Below are 20,006 nucleotides of genomic sequence, written 5' to 3' on the forward strand. Positions count from 1 at the left end.
TGAGAAACATTAATTCAAATATTATACTTCACTCATAACAGTGGAGTCAATTTTAGGGAATACAACGATCCGACACCCATATTTTTGTCTCCTATAAATAATTAATTTAACAAGTCAGATTAAATTTTTGGAATGTGTGATTTTTTACCCCTTTTACCACCAATGCAACCTTATTTCTCCTTATATTGTAGACAATATATAAAGGCATAGTCTTAGAAACCAATTTTACAAAATCCCAATATATACATTACAAATGAAACTTCAGATTAGGTCTTTCGGCAAAAGAATTTAATTACTATACACAGAAAATTACACCATTATTTTAAAAGTCATCATGACAATTTATGATTAAATATTAATGTAAAAACCTTATATACAGTACATGGACCCATTAGTTATGCATGCTTTATAACTGATGTGGATAAATAATGATTCTCACCAGTGTTTTATCTAATTTACACCATAAAAACTAATTGAACTCTATCAAAATCTTTCCTAATTTTGTCAGCTGTATAAAAACTAATGGTTCCTACGTTAATTCACGCCATCTTTAACCTATTAAGTCCAGTCCTCAAATCAAATGCAGGCAACAAGAAACTAAAAATGAGATTTTCACATTTAGATGGATTAAAAATGACCTAGATGACACAATAAAAATCAATTGAATCAATTTAATGACCAATGATTGTCTACTATGTTTAGCTATCGTTGAATGCAAAGAAATGGAGAAAGACTTCGAAGTTCAATACGTTTCTTAGCTGCTCTTCTGAAAGGCTTTCGATTTTGCCACCTTAGACATTCTATCCCACTCGGATACCTACACTCACTATCTTGATCACATGTGAGATTGGGCACATCTCTCTTCTGTTTCTTTCTAGGGTTTGAATGCCTGGGAGACGGGGTTTTAGGCTCCTCAAATTTACCACTAGTTAATCTGCAAAGCATAGAAGATAATCAATAAAAAAATACCAAAAAATAATTGCAAAATGATAGCCCCTGGCAGAAATACATGATAGAACCATTCTTTCAGACATTCTATGGTGATGCAACACAATGTATTTTTCTGCTGATAAAATGGAGTTGACAACTAATAATCTTTTTAAAATGCTGGCTAGAAGATAATATTTTAAAATTTTCAAGCAATCCCAAAGTGAATATAAAAACTGCTCTCAAACTAATTTGGAGACGAATACAATAAACAGACCTGTCATGGTTTGGAAGTAATCCTTCTGTACATGGGGTACACGCGGGACAAATGTAGACCTCTCTTGTGCATGGCAGTTTCATGCAATCAAAGTGATACCACTCATTACAATGGCAACATGCAATCATCCTTTCTGGATCGAAGGGCTTTCGACAAATGCAGTAAAGCATGCATCGTGCCCTTAACATCTATTGTGAACAAAAATCAATACTTGATTATAATCTTAACAAAATCATGATGTAAATAAAAATGTCTCAATTTTAACAAATAAAGAAGTGACCAATCTCTTACCCTTAGTTCCTCATTCGCATCAACAGGCAACTTTTCACCTTCCACTACAAGTTCAAGAACTTTATCCAGGCTGAGTGCCCCAGAATCCGATGCCACCTGTTCATATTTAAAATTAAAAGTCAGCCAGTGTAATAAAGGACAGATAAGAATCACCAAAGGAAAAAAAAAAAAACCTTTTTGGCTAGTTCTGCCCACTGCAAACCTAAGGTATTCACTTGTGTAATTTTCAACATATAGTGATCTTCAGGTGATATGCCCATAGCAAGTCCCTGTCAAGCACTTGGACATTTCAGTACGTTCAAAGTTGTTTATATTGGCAATAAATTTTATAAAAGCAGAAAAGTGAATAAGTTCTAAAATAAAACAGGGGGCAGGCATATCTTGGTTTTTCAGTGCACGCCAAAAAAAATATAAACCTAGGCAATAATAGCACATACCTCCTTCAGATGCTTCTGAATATGCTGGATAGTGGGCTTTGGTACACCATTTAATAATCTATTGACTTGAACTTTCCACGAGTTTTTTGCTAAAGTCAGCTCAAGGTCACAAATATCGTTCTGATCATAGACAACAGCCACATTGCAAGCCTGTATGTAATAAGCAAATTAACTCAATTATAACAATCATGCTCCAGTTAAGTGAAATAATACAGGAAATAGACAGATAAAAATAAATAAATAAATACATGCCTTTACAGCAGTGGCCAATTTTTCAGAGATGACGCAAATATCTTGACCAACATTAGCAGATGCAAGGATTACAATTTCTTTCAAGAAAGATTTGCATGAAAGGGCTTTCTCAACAAGTTCACTCAAAACATCTCTTTCATCAATCCTGTACATACAACATACACAAGATAGACAAATTACAAGATAATAAAAAATCTACAGTGAGGATAGTTAAAGGTAGAGGAAACATGAGGTACATGATGGAATCCATGTGCCGAAACTGCACAACACACCTGAATTATCTAGACCAAAGAAATACACTTATCCTAATCACTTTAATTGCATGATTTTGTTGGTCTATACAACGAACCTAGAATCTATTTACAAATTTTCCAACATATATGAAGAAGGTCCAAGACTCCTATAGAATACCACCTCCTAAACAATATAGAAAATAAGAGAGAACAAAGAAAGAAACTGCAGAAATATATGTCGTTTCATAAAAAACGTACTATAAATATACAAAAGTCATAATGTCTATTTTGTATCTATACAAAATATCAGCATTTGAAAATCCAAGAAAAAATAATGTCATTATACATGCTGTACATAATCATTTAATGTGAACCACATTACCATAAACAGAAATTTTCCGCATCAGACATGAGTTCAGTAAGAACTTTCAATTCAACACGCTTCTTCTCAAACCTCTGCATAAAGCAAAAGAATAGATGTACAAATAAGTTTCTGAAAGAATGAGACACAAGCTGACTACTGCTAAGATGACACGATATCCTACCAGGAGAGCACCTCCATTATGATAACAAAATTCACCCCTTAGAATTTCACAATATGGGCACTGGTAGTTTTCAACGGCCACGTCTTTTTCTGTTAGTCCAACACATTGCAGATGATAGCTGTCCATATGAAAGATATTGATGCACCAAACAAATTAATCAGTGTTTTCTTAACAATGAAACAAATTAACATAAGTATGGAAACAACAAATTTTTCAGACTGAATGACAATTATTTCCTTAATCAGAAAAGCAACGTTTGAATGACAATTATTTCCTTAATAAAAAAAGCAACATTGTAGAGAGTATATCTTGAGTTTTTGACAGAACCAGTGATGAAAAGAGAGGAAGATCTTGTCAGAATGACAATAGGGCAGGTTAAGTGACTACTTGGAATTAAAGAACAAAGTTATTGGACACAAAACAGTTTCATACTTTTTGGAACATGGCAGTGGAATTGTAGTCCATAGGTCACAGGTGATGGTAAGGTAACATTCTGATACCATGTTCAAAATCAGTGGTTTTGGGTAAAGAGGAAGGAAGGCAAATGAATGAAAATGAAACACTAACTGATATTAACTAAAAAGTATTACAATGTGTTGATATGTACATAAAACCAAGAGCATGAACTCGTATTCTCGTATTATACTAATCCTAATAGTAGATAGTTAGGGAAACAAATCCTAGAGGATAATCTAAGACATGATGAGATATTTCCTTATCAACACTGTTCCACTTACATGAAGATTATAAGCTATGAAAAATGTTACTTGTATAACAAACAATAAAACAATTTGTAAAATGAAGAAAGAGAAATTTGAAACATTATTAATGATATGGAGAGTAATAGACACAAAATTTGACATTGTACAATTTATTGAACGAAATTGTTGTATTGTATGTATATCAAGTCTCATAAGCTATTGCCTGATATATTATTCAGAGCTATGGAACTCCTATTTTTAGAAACAAGAAAAGATGTACTTTACCAGTCCATACAAGTGGAACAAGTAAGAAATTCCTGATCTTCAGAATCATCAAAGCAGCAGATACATAGGTTTGGTTCCTTCAGATTTTGCAATTTGTCATACATAAAGATCGATCTATCTAGGGTCTGTTTCATCTGAAAATATAAACCAATGTCCTGAGTATGTGATACGTGAATGGATCATGCAAAAAAAAAAATGGCTAAATCAAAACCTTCTCCAGTGCATGAAGTAGCAAATTTTCATCTTGGAATAAAGTTCCTAGTTTATCCATGCATGTGCTCTTCCAATTTTCCACCTTCTTAACTTCAGATAAAACCAAATCCAGTTCAGAGCAACTAAAGGCAATGGTATCTCCATATTCCTGGAAGTAAGCAAATAACGTCAGAGCTGTGCAAGTGAACACTGATATGTCAAGTCGTAAAATAAAACAAACTGGTAAAGACTCCACAACTAGCGTGAAAGCTTTAAGCTTTTTCAATAATAATATTCATAACTAATGAACAAATAAACTTGATACTACATGCAAACTAAGAATATGCACATAATTAAAATAAATTGAAAGAAAATACTTAAAAAAAATGGTGCTGCAAAATATAATGTACAAGCTACAAAGGAAATAAAAACAAACCTTAAGGCTAAAAGTAAATCTACAATTAGAAAAATGAAGAAAGTAAACCACCGCACATACAATTCGTCTAAAATATAAGGAATATCCCGACCACAGTGATCAGTACTTTTTTTACAAACGATACAGAAGCTTAGACGTACAAAAAGAGAATCATAGTTTTGTAGTGGCACCTAAGTCAATCAATTGATCAATAATCACACATAAAGGCCACCCACAACACACCCAGAAAATATACCTTGAGCTGCAATATTGAAGACCAAGATCGTTCTCTAAGACTTAGACCAAAAAACTGGCACACTTGCTCTTGCCACAACCTAAACAGAAATAAAATACAGTTAAGCATATCAAATATTTAAACGAAAAAAATTTGGAAAAGCAACAGTCTTCATCCACTCCGTCCCAGTGTTCTACGTGATTAAGCAATATATTCTTTACCGAGATTATGCATACAGAGAGACAGACATAGTTCAAAAAGTAATATTGAAAGGTATAGACTCAAATTGGAAATGGCAATAACTACAATACAAGGTTATAAAAGCATTCAGAAGTGCAAAAGTAATATCTGAATATTTAATTGAAACATTAATGAAGAGGGAAGACAATAAAAATTACAAGAATAGAACAGATCAACATAAAAACCACATAAAGGTAAATTGTCATTTAGAAGACTAGAAACAAATCAAACTAACATAAATGATACTCTTGATTTTACAACAAACAAATTAGACTTACTTATGTTTTCCAATGGCCTCTTCAAGTTGAATATTTACTGCTGTAAAGGTCATATTAATAGTCTGCAGAAAAAAAATTTGTAGATGTAAGCTGTATGTGCCAAAACAATTTTTTCCAACCACTGTGAGAAAAAGCTTGAACGTTTTCACCCCAACTTTTCTCTCTCTTCAAAGTTCCATAAATCAATGTCTTTTATCAATCAGAAATTTTGTTAATGATTTGAAAAAAGATGAGGTCGTAAATTTAATTAAATAATTAAAACCATACACTAACATAAAATTAGTTGAGAGAGATAACAACCACTCTATGTTCTATGGAAAAAGACATTTTATGACAAGATAAGAATATAGCTGGGGAAAAGGAGAGAAAAAAAAGACTTGAAACCAGAAGGAAGTGAAAAATAAAATATTGAGAAAACAACAGAAAGTTGTTCAGTCTGTGTAAGTAAAGGAATCATACACTAAAATGAAATTAGATCAGATAACAACCACTTTATTTTCTATGGGAAAAGACACTATATAACATGACAAGACTACAGCTTGGGGAAGGATAAAACAAAAGACAACGAAATCAAAAGGAAGTAAAAAATATTGAGAATACAACACAGTTGTTCAGTTGTGTTATTCAGTCTCCGTGTATCAGTAATAGGAAGGAACCCCTTTGAAACAGTAATGCACATAACAGCACTCAATCCAATTCAAAGGCATTTAAGAGCAAACATTTTAGTTTTGAAGATGTGACTACGAGAACATTCTACTCCAACCAAATACACAAAATAACCTAAACCGAACAGAACATAAAATTTAGCCTTTTTATTAAAAATATTAGGGAAAAGTAAAACTAGAAAGAGGATAGGATATTCCCAGAACAGGAGATGAAAAACGAGGAAAAGAAAGCTTCAAGAGTACACCAAAGGCTGACAAGTCTCTGTCTATAAGAAATGGAAATTCCCCCGAACCAATCATGAGGAAGATACCATATACATAGGTATGTCCTAAAGCAAAAATCTACCAAGCCCCGGCACAGGGGGTCTGATTTGTAAGCATGATTCAAAAACCAACCTAAAAACTAAAAACCAATTTTCTCTTTTGACATTATTTCACAACCTCTGTACTATTTCCTTTTTCTTCTAAAATAAGGGTTTTAAATACCTAAAAAACGATACTCTATTCATTTCACTCAAGTTTACCTTTACAAATTATATATAAATTTCTACACAAACAAGAATATGGCCACTTTATTTAATAAATCAAACAAAACAAGTAATCACTTATTAAAATAACAAATACACTAAGCAGAAAATTACATAACCTAGTACCTTATAATCAGTAAGAATAGCTTGTACGTCAGTCAACTTGCGTCTTCTAGAATTACAAGGACGAGAAATCGCCTCTAATGCCTTCCTAAGCCATTCAAGCCCACCTATCAATAGTTTCAACAGAGCCCCAGAAACAGATGAATGAGAAAGACCTTCTGCAACCTCCAAAACGTCCTACATGATCAGCAAGCATCTCTAATCAACAACAAAGGAAATTAAACAAGATTAATCCTTAGCAAGCTCCATTAAAAAGGCCATGTTCTTTACTCCCAAACAGTTGTCAAACACCTGATCTTTTATCCCAAATCAAGTTTTATTTATGCCCATGTAAAGAAAAGGGAAAATAAGAATTGACAAAGAAAAATATTGGTGAAAAAAAATTATTAACACAGTAAAAATTTCATGTGTAGTTGAATAGCAATAAGAAAATAATTAGCAGAAGCATGTACATGTTGAAGGCAGCAGTCAAGCACTAAAAGGGTGGAGTAAGAAACCATATGATTATACATTTGTGAAAATGCATGACTATAACAGAAACTGTCACTAGAGAGAAATAGTAACCTCTAAAGAAGGAGAGCAATTGGAGAAAGACAAGGCCCTTTTGCACCATTGCAGCGTAGAACTAGATGCTTGAAGTTTTGAAATCTCATTGAAGTCAAAACCAAGCGATATACCGGATTCTGTGGTGGATTGGATTCTTACAATCAAATCTTCCACTTTACACATTAAACCGCTGTCTATTTCATGCAGAGAGTTTTCCAGTTCAAATAAGCACTGGGCATCATTTAGTACAGAACATGCTTCATGCTCCCATGTTCTGCAGTTCTTCAAAACCAATTCAAGCATCCCTCTTTCTTTAAATGATACTTTAAGATGCTTCGATTGAGAAACCAACATCTAGAAGTAGACAATCAAATTGTCATATTCATAATGATTATGTTTTCAGTAAACTTAAATCAACATAACAAACAGAACAAAATAAGAACCTGTAAGTCCTCAACATTCTGTGAAGAATCTGAAGCCCGCATAGAAGAGACGAAATACGGTTTAGAATTCTTTAACCAGGAATTAGCTCCTGATAATGCATCCTTGACATCATTAAGTGAAGGAAGAATAACAAATATGTTCTCTGAAGCTCTGTAAAAGAAAGATCGAAAGCAAACTTACCATTAGCCAAAATAATTGTAAATTGGATAAAATCTTGTTATTAGTAGGGTCCATTTGTTCTCTTTCCTAATTTCCGTACTCCCCTCTTTATATTACTTTCCCTATTTCTTTGAATATGTTTAGTCACTTAGCCTATAAAACTTGCATTACATACACACTGAATATATTCAATTCCTTTTTTTTTCAAGTTCTCTTCAAGTATAATCTTATTGAAACTATAAACATAAAACAACTCCAGCATTGTTGAACCTGATCATGCCCTCAAAGTCCGAAATAGAAGCCTCATGTGAAAGCATCTCTTTAGCCCTTTCCTCCCAAGGAATGGCAACAGTAAGCATGCAAGATAAATTGACAAATTGTTTCTCTCCCTCAATTTGAAGCCTGAAAATCAATAACAAAACCAAATGGTTGAAACTAGAAATAAATAAAAACCTAATGTGCCAGTTCAGATTAGGAAAGGGAGTTTAAAATTACATGGTGGCCTCCTTCAACAGTTGCTGGATGAATTCCAAAGGCATCTTAAAATCATGTGCCTGTACCAATTTCACATAATTTCAATCAGATTTCATAGATAAAAGAACTGCCTGGGCCTTTAACATGGCAATTTATTAGCCCCTGCTTACTAAGAAACCTTTTATTTTTTCATATTAAAAAAAGACAGGGAGAGGCATGAAAAAACAGTATTAGAATGATTAAATATAAAAGCTTACCTTCACAGCCTTTTCCCGGCAGTTAGCTTTCTTCAGCTCAATCTCAACCAATGGCAACTCATCAACTGAGAAATATAAATCAAACCTTGAGGCAGAGTAAACTAACAAGAAAATAAATAAATCCATGGGTCTTGAAAATGAAAATCTTAACCAATATAACGCTGCAACATTCCCGAATACCTTGAATTTTCAAAGATAAACCAGCTTCAAAAATACTATTCAATTCATCAACTGCATTATGCTGATCTTCCTGCATGTGAACTCTCCCTAAAACATCATTAAAGTGGGAAACCCATGAAACGGTATCCAAATGGTATTGCCTTAGAAGCTTGAGCTCTGGTACATCAACTGCAAAATTTTCCCATTCCTTAAGCAGCAAACCAACATTCTGCAAGGTTCCTTAGTTAATTAAGCTATGTCTTTTAACCATCATACAATAACAAAAAGAGATGAAAAAAACTCAAAGCAAACCTTGAGATTCATAGGTCCTTCTAACATATCATGACATTGAGCACTACAAGATTCAGCTTGATTTAGTAGATTCTGAAGCAAATTTATCTCCGGGAGTTGAACTTGAAGATCCAAAAACTATTGAAAGCATGAATTTCATATTATATTCTGTAAGTAACTTGAGTAATGCACATGCATGTTGTGTCTGTGTATGACATATTACTCACATAAATGTGAAACACCTAATTTAAAAATGAATGACTTATCCAGATAATTAAATTTAAAAACCACTTCAACCAAAACAAGTCAAAGTGGCTGGTTAAATTATTTTCCTCTGTTATTGATAACTGCCACACATGAACTTTATGTTTGCAGGAGCAAGGCTTGAGAAATTAACAAAGCCTGTGTAGTTTCCAGGGTTCTCATTACCTCCGCTTTTAGTTTATAAAGAACATCAACATGTAGTGTAGCAGGCTGTCTTGCTGAGAGGCACTTTCTGACACTATCCAGCCATGCCTGACGAGTCTCACAGAAATAATGTTAGCAACATGAAAAATAAAACACTGCATAAATCAACAAGAGCCAGCAGTACATCAAAATTGAACAGTAGCTCAAGCACAAAAATTGGGGCAGTTAAAAACATGAGCCAATCTTTGTACCTAGGATAGAGATGGACTCACAAATAAAACAAGATGAATAAAAATCAGGTGAACTCTTTCCACAACAACTATTAGCTCTCTATATTTTGAAGATAAAATTATTTTAAATTTGTGTTTTAGTACACGGTATTTTTTAGGGTTTACTCACATTTAAAGATTAGAAGGTGATGTTGATCACTTTTGTCCCTTTGTTTTTACATTTTGCAAGTTATATTGTTTGTGGAGGTGACTTATTGTCCTCCTACACATAATTGCCACCTCTTATGCACAAGAGGGATTTTGTTGAAATCCCAAGTCAGTTTGGTGGGCCTGAGTTAGGCTCTAATTCAAAATTCTAAGAGTCACTAACTATGAATTATCTGACAGAGACTCAATCACTGTCATTTTCATACCATCAGGATGAACAAGGGATAACAGTCTTGGTAGTCTCACATTACCAGTAAAGGGCTATGGAACTTCCAGATTATTTTCATCATGAGCAAAAACTGGACCAGCAGTGATAACTTTCCAGATCAGATTCAATTCTGGGAGGGAAAGATGGACTCTTATTTAAGTTGTGACAAAACACATTTTGATAAAAAAAATATATATCCCGTAACTTAGTATATAAGAAAATTACATTTTGGAGAGAAAAGAGTTTCAAAATATAAACAATATAAATGAAAGATAACGCGTAGAACCAGCAAAGTAAAATAATGTGACAAACTATCATGTAAGGAAACATCTACCTTCGTTGAAGAAATTTTCCCTTCCAATTTCTTATTTTCTTTCACGTAGAGGGGTAAGCCACAAGCTTTGGAGTATAAAAGTTCCAACTCAGACATCTGCAAAAAATAATTTTAGTCAAATTATAATTAGCAAGACCATAAATTGTTACCAGATATAAGTGCTATCAATATAAAGTTATGCATTAAAGACGTGTGATGAGTCCAGGAGAAAGTACATTTAAACACATCGACAAAGCAGTATCAAACTCCTGAACGAACAACCTTGTTTCCTCTGCATACTCCTGCATCAATATAAATTAACCAAAAAAAGGCAGAAAAAGGCAACTACCAAAGGCATTAACAGTTTGTTAAGAAAAGCACCTTCAGTTTATGATAACAAGGCTCATTGCAAGGCACAGGACTAAATTTCAGCAACTCATCAACGAATTCTAAATGAACCTTCTTTACACTGGAGTCACGATGACACAGCCATAACTCAATTTTTGTTACACAGTCTCTTATCCCTTCTGCCCATTCCTGAGCTTGAAGCAAATTCCTTACCATGTCTCGTACCTACATTTTAAAAAGAAGCAGAACTAACTAAGTCAAGTATATGACGGTGTGTATATACAAGAGTATTTAAAAAGTAATAAACAGATAGAACTCACAGAATCCATCTCAGAACCAGCCCAAAGAAATTGTTCAGCTTTCCTTAGTGCAGTAACAAATGCATCTTGCAAAAAAACATTCTGCAGAATAGTACTAGACTGCAGAAGCCACTCTGTAGCAAGTTGAGCAAAAGTAATGGAGCTACCTTTCACCTACACACATACAGGGAGTTTCAGAAGGAAATGGTAGTTTTTCTAAAATCACAAATGTATACATCAGAATTCAAGTATTATGTTAAATAATTTAATGGAAAAATAAAACATTATCACTTACAAGAGAGCAGCACAGTCAAAGATATAGAAAGGGGACATCATATATTTTGATTGCAGAGAGATAAGTAAATCCAACTATAGGAAACAATACTAGAATTTGGAAATTTTAGAGGGTTAAAAAAATATGCATTGTATATATTACCTTTTTGGTCAAAGCACTGAGACATGAAGGCTGCTTTTTCATACTTCTACACTCAGCTTTGTCCTCAGAAGTATATTTGTCCATAGAATAGGCAAAGTCATACAATTCTGCAAGTGAATGACGATAGAGAAGACGCAGTTTAACAGTTTTGCACTCACAAAGGTGTTCCCAGTGCTGCAAGAGAGAAAACTAAATTCAGTCAATAATAAAACACCACCCTAAGGGAACAAACTGAAGAAATCTGAATCTGTCAAGTGACTCCCAATCACAATAATATCAATAATACAAATATTTTCTATCACCTATAATGCCTAATCCTACTTGACACATGGATTGGGAATTTCTAGCATGTCTGTGTGCATCTTTAGAAGAACAAAAAATAACCAGGTACAAACACAGTGCTAACTTCTGTTAGAAACAAAGAGAGAGAGAGAGAGAGAGAGAGAGAGAGAGGAAAAGATGGGGAGAGATAAACACCATGAGGTAGATGCCAGACACTTAATACCATAAATGGTACTCAACTAACCAACTTATATCTGTCACGTAACAATACAATTCCTTTCCCTTCATTCCTTAACAGCAGAAACAGAAGTGCATAGTCCAGTTTACTTATTTTCACTTACATAAGAAAAAAACAGACAACCCATAAGCTCTTTTCCAGGGAAAGGCTGGTTTTCTGATACATTCACACTTCTCATAGGGCAGAATGTTGAAGAGAACCCACTTAACTTGAGTGGCTATCTTAAGAACTTAAAATTCCATTGGGTACATCCAATCTTAGGCTGAAACTAATAAGAAGTACTATTCAGCTATGAAAATGGATATTACATACATTCTTGGTGACATTGATGCATTGCTGGAAGATGAATTGATGATGGCAATTACATATTTACATTATTTGATCATCAATACCTCAATATCTCAATCTAATGCATTTACCTCTAGACAGACAAAAGCTGATGGCCTGCAACCACATACAACAGCAGAGAGATAGAGATATTGTTGGCATATGATGCATGCTGGATCCTACAAAACGCACCAGTAAACACAATCAGAAATATCAAAGCCATGAGTTAATCATTTTATATTACCATTGGTAAAAAAAAAATCATACTTCTTCAGTTCCCACAAATTGGGGACATTTTCGAGGAGCCATGCGAGAAGACTTAATAATACCATGTTTCCAAAGTTTCTCTCTACGAGATTTTTCTTTAACTGATATTCTCAACAATTCGTTCTTCAAATAAGACGACACCCTGCCATCAACTTCACCATACTGAAAATGATGAAAATGAACATGTAAGAGAGTAAACAAGATTAATCAACAAATAAACATTTTTTATCTGAAAAACATTAGAGCACTTTCAGATTTAAAAAAGAATAATAATAAATCTTCATAAACAAGGAAATCTAGAAACAACATAAACAAGTCAAAACAATCTTAGAAGACTTTACATCAGATACCAGTTCAGACAAATTTATGTTTCATTATGGCTCAAGCAAAGTAGGTGACCACCTTGGGAGCCATCACAGTTTACAATGCCCTACCCCCTTCTTCCCCCAAAAAGGGTGCACAATACTTTTTTTCTGTAATCAGTTGCAGTTACAATACAACAAATGAACAATATGGCATCATCGATTCACAAAGCCAACCCCACATGGCAGGTAAGGCTGAGTTTTTGCTGTTATTGTTATATGATAAAAAATAATAATAAAAACATAAGTCAAGATTACTTTAGTTAGCTGGCACAGTAATGCAAATTGTGACCTTTTACTCACAAGATTGCATAACTGTACGACCTTCCCCAGCCTTGGCATTCTTGATCACACTCTCGACATAGTTTGATGTGATCAAGAACTCTTTTTTTAAATCTAAGAAATCTAACCCATTCAGTTGACCCATCGGATTAAGGCCCTGACCTCATTCATTCCACCATTCATCTCCATCTTTTTTTCTACTCCTCTGCAAACAACAGTCCCAAACCCCCTCCTTGGTTCTTCTGCTTCTAGATTCAACACTTGGTTCATTTGCTACTGGGTTCCACTACTCGTAATTCAACACTAGATGAATCTCTCACATCCTTAATTTCATATTTTCTGCACACACTTCACTTAAACTTTTGGCTTTAAGCTGCCACTTTTCATCGTGATTGCAAAAGTTAAATCGACTGGGTCACTTGTTTCCACCATTCCTTCTTTGCCCGCGAGAAACAACAAATTAAATCAGCCACCTCATTTCGTTATTGCTAAAGACAAGACAAAAATATATACTTATAATATGAACTGCCAAGGGTTTTTTGATATCTTATATCTTTAAAGGCAAGTACGTGGTAATGGGAACATCAAAAGCATTATTTATTAAACAATGTCAATTTGGTTGCCCTATTCTTTACGTGTGGATCTTCTTCTTATGGAGGCATGGACACTTTTTTCATAACCAATAACCAGCTTAAACCAAAAAAAGTGGTATTTTAGAAAGTTTACGTAACTCATTAATGCCAGTAAAAAAAGGTGAAATTAAAGGGAGAAAAGCAAAAGTTGAGAGAGCAAGGTAGTATTTAACTTGGACGTGTCAGTGGAATCATTTATGGGGACAGTAGGTCAACAAAGTGGGAGTGTCTGTGTTGCTGTAAAAGCCAATTTCACTTCAAACCAAACCAGGATCACCAATCACACCAACCAAATGCCATAGGTCAAAATCTTTCAAGATTTTGGTACAAACCCATAATGCAATAATTTGTCACCAAATATTCTCTATATCCAGACTGGAGCTTACACATATCCTTTAAGGTCTGTTTGTTTCTATGGGTTTTGTGGAGAAGAGGAGGAGAGGATATAAGTGTGAACAGTAAATTTCTTCTCTCCTTGAAATGAAGAGAACCAAAGGTAAAGCCAGCTCGGCATTGGATTTTTTTCAAAATTTGCCCTTTTTATTTTAGGGTTTCACGTTTTATTACATTTTTCATTAATAAAAAGTAGACTTCATTACAAATATTAGTTATAAAATAAATTTAACTAACACAAATATTTTAATAAAATTAAATAATAATAATTAATAAAATAATTTTTTAATACAAAAATATATAGTTATTTATAATAAACAAACTATATAATAATACTATTTACATTTAATACAAAAGGATTTTCTAATTAGAATTTTTAAATTTATGAATATTTAAATTATTTACTTTTATATAACAATTTACAATTTTTACATATATTCAAAAATTTACATGTAAATTGTACTTTGTTTACTACACTTGAATCAAAAATTGATACCTCAAATATTAGGGCATGTTTGGCTTGTTTTCTTGTTTTCAGTTTATATTTTCCCTTATTGTAAAAATTGCAACCATGTTTTCATTCTATTCCTTGATCTCAAAATTTGAAGACCAAATGGTGAAAACTAACAATTCTTCCACAAAATTTTGGAAAAAATAAATAAGGTGAAAAAAAGGTTGCGTTTTAGGTGCTGTTTGGTTTGAGAAAAACATTTTATATTTTCACTTTTAATTACAAAAAAAACTGTGTTTTTCTCTTAGTTTCCTTTTTAAAAGTTTGAATTGGAAATCATGAAAAAAATTCATTATTTTCTATGTTTCCTGTTTCTCAAAAGTTTGTTCATGAAACAACTTTTTATTGATTGTACAGGATATAGAAAACAATTCAAACTTTTGAAAATGGGAAACTCAACGAAAACAATAATTTTTTTCTCAAACCAAATGCCTCTTGGTAATCATAGTGAAAACAAATAAACTGAAAAGGTAAACAAGAAAATAAACCAAACACCCTCTTAGATTTTTATCTCATCAACAAATTATTGCATTAACGAATGTAACAAAGTCATAACAATGTGCAAACCTGGGCCACTACACAAAGAAGCTCCTCATGAGATAAGACAGCAGTTTTGTGATACCGCTGATAGAGATCAGCTCCAAAAGCACCATGTGGTAGCCAGTCGGCAGGAGCAAAATTGACTGCCTCTGCACAATTTAAACCTGAGAGCACAAACAAATACAAAGTATGACACACTTCAGATTATATTTAAGCTAGCAATTTTGGATGAAGACAAAAATAAAATTGCATACCAAGATTGAAACCTCCATGGTAAGACCTCGGGAAGGTAATAACAAAATTCCCAGGCTCCTGGTAAACATCAAAAGAAAAGTAACGTGTCAGAGATTAAATATATATAAAGAAGAGAAGTAAATGACAAGCAAAAGAACACAGCTGTATTCATTTACTGAAAACATACATGGAGGACAATAAGTGTATTAGAACCTTTAAGTGTAAGAGAACCTCAACTGCAACCCACAATATTCCACCTAATTAAATTATAAGTATTATTGTGGATTACTTATTTATTTGGATATCATATCATAAGCCCCTAAATGATACCTGAAGTGTACTGTAGACAGGAACTCCATTTTCTTGCAATACAGATGGGTTTAGCATAGTAACAAGCTGAAAAAGCAGATCAGGTTGTGCATCAAAAAGATCGGGAAGACTGTTTCTCATCACCTACAAGGAAGTGGATCATTTTACTATCATTGTCAATGAATTACTTAAAATTAACAAATTATGAAATGTTTGGAATCCATCATTTTATTTAAATAATCATTAAATAATAATGTTGGGTTTGTAGGGAAAGGAGGGGAGGAAATTTTCAACTGGGAGTGATAAAATGTCCTTAAAAAATAATGATGGATGATTGGAAGATTACATGATTACATTTTATTTTGAAAAATGTTCACAATTTTAAATAAAATATTAATTCAAATTATTGAAAGATTAACCCCTCCTAAAAATAACTACATCTAAAAATACCTTTAGAGAACCACTAATTTAATTGAACTACTTTATAAATATACTCCCGAAGATAAATATCAAAAAATTCAAATTTTGGATTTCAATGTGGGAGATTTAACACATGTTTAGCAGTTTACACTTATCATGACCATATTTTATATCACATGGAACCACTACATAAAATCTTGACCATATAGCTGCCCAGATTAATAATATCATTTCATGACTAATAGTTTGTTTATACAATTGACAACTTTATTTACATGTTAGGAAAAGGAGAGAAGTTTTATGGTTATCTTTGTATTCCGTATAAAATAGCACAATTTTAATGAATGAGAAAAATCCATTTGAAACTATTCCCTCTTCATAAATTCTATTCATAAAAAAATGATACTTCTTTGCCATGCACACACACCTTGTGCACCCACAGTTACAGTGTGCACGCAAGTGTTTGTGTGCTAAGACACTGGAAAATCAACACAGGTAAACAAATGGGCAGCGATGTCAAGTATGACAATAAATTTGGTGGTTCTGTGGCAAATTTTTAATCCTACACAAGTGCAAGGTTCGAAGAAGCAGCAGGAAAAAAGAGAGTCAATTAAATCACTTCTTTTAAAGAAAATATAAAAAAGTAAAAGTAATGTATAGATATAAGAGGTACCCACGACCTACCTTCTCAAAAGCACTGACTTGACTACCAGGCACACTGTACCAGCACTTTGCTTCTCCCCTAGAACAAAATAGAAATCAGAACTGAATTGCGGGAGGGGGAATAAACTGAGCCGCATAACTCTCATGAACCCAAATATATATTTAAAAAAAATTAAAGATCTAAAAACATTGCAAATGCTGGCAGTTGAGGTTCCATGACACCAAGCATAAGCAAAACTTCAGAAATGCAGTGGTAAAAAAAAACCTCAAATGCAGAAAGAAAAACAAAAGAAAAGCAGATTAAATGAAATGCAAAATTCATGAATTCTTTTGAACTACAAAAAACATTGTGAGCCAAATTTAAGTTTTCAGCAAAATACAAGGCTACAGGTTAAGTGTAGCAGAGATTTCTGAGCTTTTCTGAAAGGAAAAAAAAAATTGTTATAGTCCAAAATTATAAGAATTTCACATTAGAATGTAGAAGCCACACGAATTTAAACAATAATGATGTTTCTGCATGAGGAGAAAATTTGAAACAGACTCATTTGACTATTATAGAAAAATCATTTATTCGTTCTTCCTTTTTGGAACTAAACATCTATGTTAATTGAATGTAGGTAGTAGTTGATGATTAAATGTGTTTGGAGTGGTGGTGGGTCAATTGTAAACGATTAGGTTTCAACGGAGCCTATGAAGCAGCAATTGAATTGTTTCCAATTTTTCAAGTAAAAATATGCAGTTTTGTTGAGTCACCACCAAGCTAAACATACTATTGAGATAATTTAGAATCCTATTGACACAAAAAATTTGGCAGATTGACATTGAATTTTCTGTATGCAATAAGCCATGCTCAGAGAAAGTGTGTTTTATGGAATTGCTCTAATACCAAGCAAATGAGAACATGCTCAGGTAGAAAATTTGGAAGAATATAACTACCTGTTGGTATAAGAATATACACAGAGCACTTCTGTAGTTATGTTGATCCCATATTTTGCTAGGAAAGCTTTTGTGTTCTCAAACTGAGAATATTATCAAGCCACTAGGATTGAGCTAGTGGATAGAGGTTTGGATAATTTGACTCAGTTCACAAGTTCAAACCTCCATGATCGCTTTCATAATATTCTTGATATTGGATTTAACCAACAAGTTTATGTGGAACATCAAAGTGCACACACATCATTACTAACAAGTTTGCTACAGTTAAATTTTCCCTAATACGACCAAATCTTGTTCCTGTGATCGTGTTATGATCCATTGAACATGTTAGGTTCATTCTACATGGCCATAAATTATCCTACTAACATACATAAAAAAAAACATAACTCCTGAAAGAAAGGGTTCTATTATATTGAAACAAACAAGAATTGGTAGCTTGGCGCTGTTATAATGTATATTACAGAAAAGAAGATAAGTGTACAAGAGCAGCACAAATGAATAAAAGTAAGGCATACCAGTGCAGGTAATTCATTGAGTAAAAGCAGTGATCCTCAAAATGCCAGCAAAAGGATGAGAATAGCATCCCAATATATAGCCAGGGTACCATGACACCGGTGATATTGTGATGAACAGCTCGGAGCATTGAACCTTTCAACTTAGGCAGGTTATTAAGATTCCAAGGGTTAGCTGAGTATTCTTCCCATAATTTGTCATCAATTGATTCTGGTTTCTGATCAGCTACACGTGGAAAACCACTCCCATAAACAGATGTATCCAAGTCATTCCCATACATGACATCAACCTCACCAACCAATCCCTCCACAATATCCCAAAACTTTTTCTCAATTTGCACTCTTGAAACAGGCCCTGATCCAAACCATCTCCTCCTTGACATATCCGCTTTCCGTCTAAAAGCTTCCAACGAATAGTGCTTCCCGGGCACAAAACCAAAGCTGTCCCCATCAGAATTCAAGCAGTTAAAACAATACCAATTTCCCAGAGGAATTTGCTTCAATGGCGGGGAAAGACAATATGTATGCCATCCCTTATCACACCTATCACACAAAAGCATGAGCTCCCCATGCAGACCACTTTTACATTGTTCACAAATCTGATCATGCTCTTCTCCTTGCACTTTACCATCCTTCGGTTTCGAACAATCGACACTCTTGTGAACCCTCTTCGACACCAAAGGTTTCGCCCCACAATCACTCTTCTGTTCCTCATACAAGCTTTTCTTACAACTCTTTTCTGTCCCTTGATTCATCTGGTTATAAAAATTCTCGTAATCATACAAATGTTCTCGGTACAGCTGACAAAGCACATGCTTAGCGCAATCCGTAATCTTCCCACTGGACCTCACAAACCGGGCAACATCCCCCCACTTCTTCCCATCAACAACCTTATCATAACCACCATAGCGCTTCACGGCATTGAACAGCTTACACAAGTCGAGCTCCGCCCCCTCGAACACAACCCTTTTCCTGGACTTCTTGCTAGAGTGATCCTTCAAAAACCTAGAGTAGTCCAAGTCAAAGGTCTTGGAGTCACATGAAGCAGGGCGAGCCTGGAGCTTGTGAATGGCCTGAGTCTTGGTAGGGAAAGTGAAAGAGTGCAGATCCAAAGCAAAAGGGGGTTTCCAACTCTTGGGAGGCACAATCTTACAAATTCCATAAGGCTCAGCTTCTGGTCTAATCTTGTATATATACTCTAAAGGATCCTTGAATTCATCTTCAGTAGGGTAATACACAGGCCCTGCAGGAATACTCGATGATGCAACACTGAAACTAGGTCCTACCACACCTTTCTCCACGGCCCTAGGTTTTCCCTTCCCCATCTACTCTATCACCACCGCCAACCAATTCATCAATGCGAACACTTGAAAGATAACTAACTAACTAACTTGCTAAGCGCCAAGCAAAAGCGAGTAGCGGAGAGAGGTTGCAGTTTGGTTTACCTTTTGGCGAAGTGCAGTGGCAGTGGCAGTAGCAGCAGCAGCAATAGCAGCGCAATGAAGACACGAAGATGGAGTGGAGTCTTGTCCTGTCTACAGTGCCTTTGATTTGGTTTCGTCTGATATTAAATTAATTAATAATATATAGCTTCTCTCTACTCTGCCGTATCTCACGGGAAGACTTCTTTCCAAACATAACTCCTCATCTAGATACTTTTGTTGGTTTGGTTGGGTTAGGTTATGCTCACACTCAC

General features: G+C 34.1%; 1 protein-coding gene across 4 annotated transcripts; it reads right to left on the reverse strand.

The window, feature by feature from the left end:
- Nucleotides 1–594: 594 nt before the first annotated feature.
- LOC137811420 (transcription factor jumonji (jmjC) domain-containing protein) lies at nucleotides 595–19,964 on the reverse strand. Of its 4 annotated transcripts, none has more exons than XR_016518638.1 (33): nucleotides 18,314–19,964; nucleotides 16,884–16,941; nucleotides 15,801–15,923; nucleotides 15,491–15,548; nucleotides 15,264–15,400; nucleotides 12,517–12,678; nucleotides 12,342–12,428; nucleotides 11,403–11,576; nucleotides 10,988–11,140; nucleotides 10,701–10,892; nucleotides 10,556–10,621; nucleotides 10,341–10,436; nucleotides 9,383–9,469; nucleotides 8,975–9,091; nucleotides 8,684–8,891; nucleotides 8,504–8,568; nucleotides 8,268–8,326; nucleotides 8,043–8,174; nucleotides 7,613–7,763; nucleotides 7,188–7,523; nucleotides 6,627–6,821; nucleotides 5,309–5,370; nucleotides 4,812–4,890; nucleotides 4,160–4,309; nucleotides 3,949–4,082; nucleotides 2,963–3,080; nucleotides 2,800–2,873; nucleotides 2,185–2,329; nucleotides 1,933–2,082; nucleotides 1,669–1,764; nucleotides 1,496–1,591; nucleotides 1,205–1,392; nucleotides 595–934 (listed from the first exon to the last, which is right to left on the reverse strand). XR_016518638.1 is itself a non-coding variant. In XM_068613165.2 (33 exons), exons 1-33 carry the CDS (start codon nucleotides 19,633–19,635, stop codon nucleotides 703–705), a joined length of 5,481 nt encoding a protein of 1,826 aa, XP_068469266.2. In that variant the 5' UTR covers nucleotides 19,636–19,964; the 3' UTR covers nucleotides 595–702. The 4 variants fall into 4 exon arrangements, 2 of the variants coding, with proteins under 2 accessions (XP_068469266.2, XP_090154702.1); XM_068613165.2 differs by having other exon boundaries at nucleotides 6,627–6,800; XM_090298576.1 differs by having other exon boundaries at nucleotides 6,627–6,800; nucleotides 10,556–10,611; nucleotides 18,314–19,863.
- Between the last annotated feature and the right edge of the window lie 42 nt (nucleotides 19,965–20,006).

This window comes from Phaseolus vulgaris, chromosome 2, assembly GCF_051622355.1.
Source record: "Phaseolus vulgaris cultivar YP4 chromosome 2, ASM5162235v1, whole genome shotgun sequence".
Lineage (NCBI taxonomy): Eukaryota > Viridiplantae > Streptophyta > Magnoliopsida > Fabales > Fabaceae > Phaseolus > Phaseolus vulgaris.

Excerpts from the sequence above, each read along its gene's own strand:
- LOC137811420 (XM_068613165.2), bottom strand. The coding sequence starts at position 19,635 with ATGGGGAAGGGAAAACCTAGGGCCGTGGAGAAAGGTGTGGTAGGACCT. Across the intron at positions 9,092-9,382 it reads TTTATAAACTAAAAGCGGAG|TTTTTGGATCTTCAAGTTCA; the intron begins GTAATGAGAACC and ends TGCTTTCAATAG. Across the intron at positions 5,371-6,626 it reads CTATTCTTACTGATTATAAG|ACTATTAATATGACCTTTAC; the intron begins GTACTAGGTTAT and ends TTTTTTCTGCAG.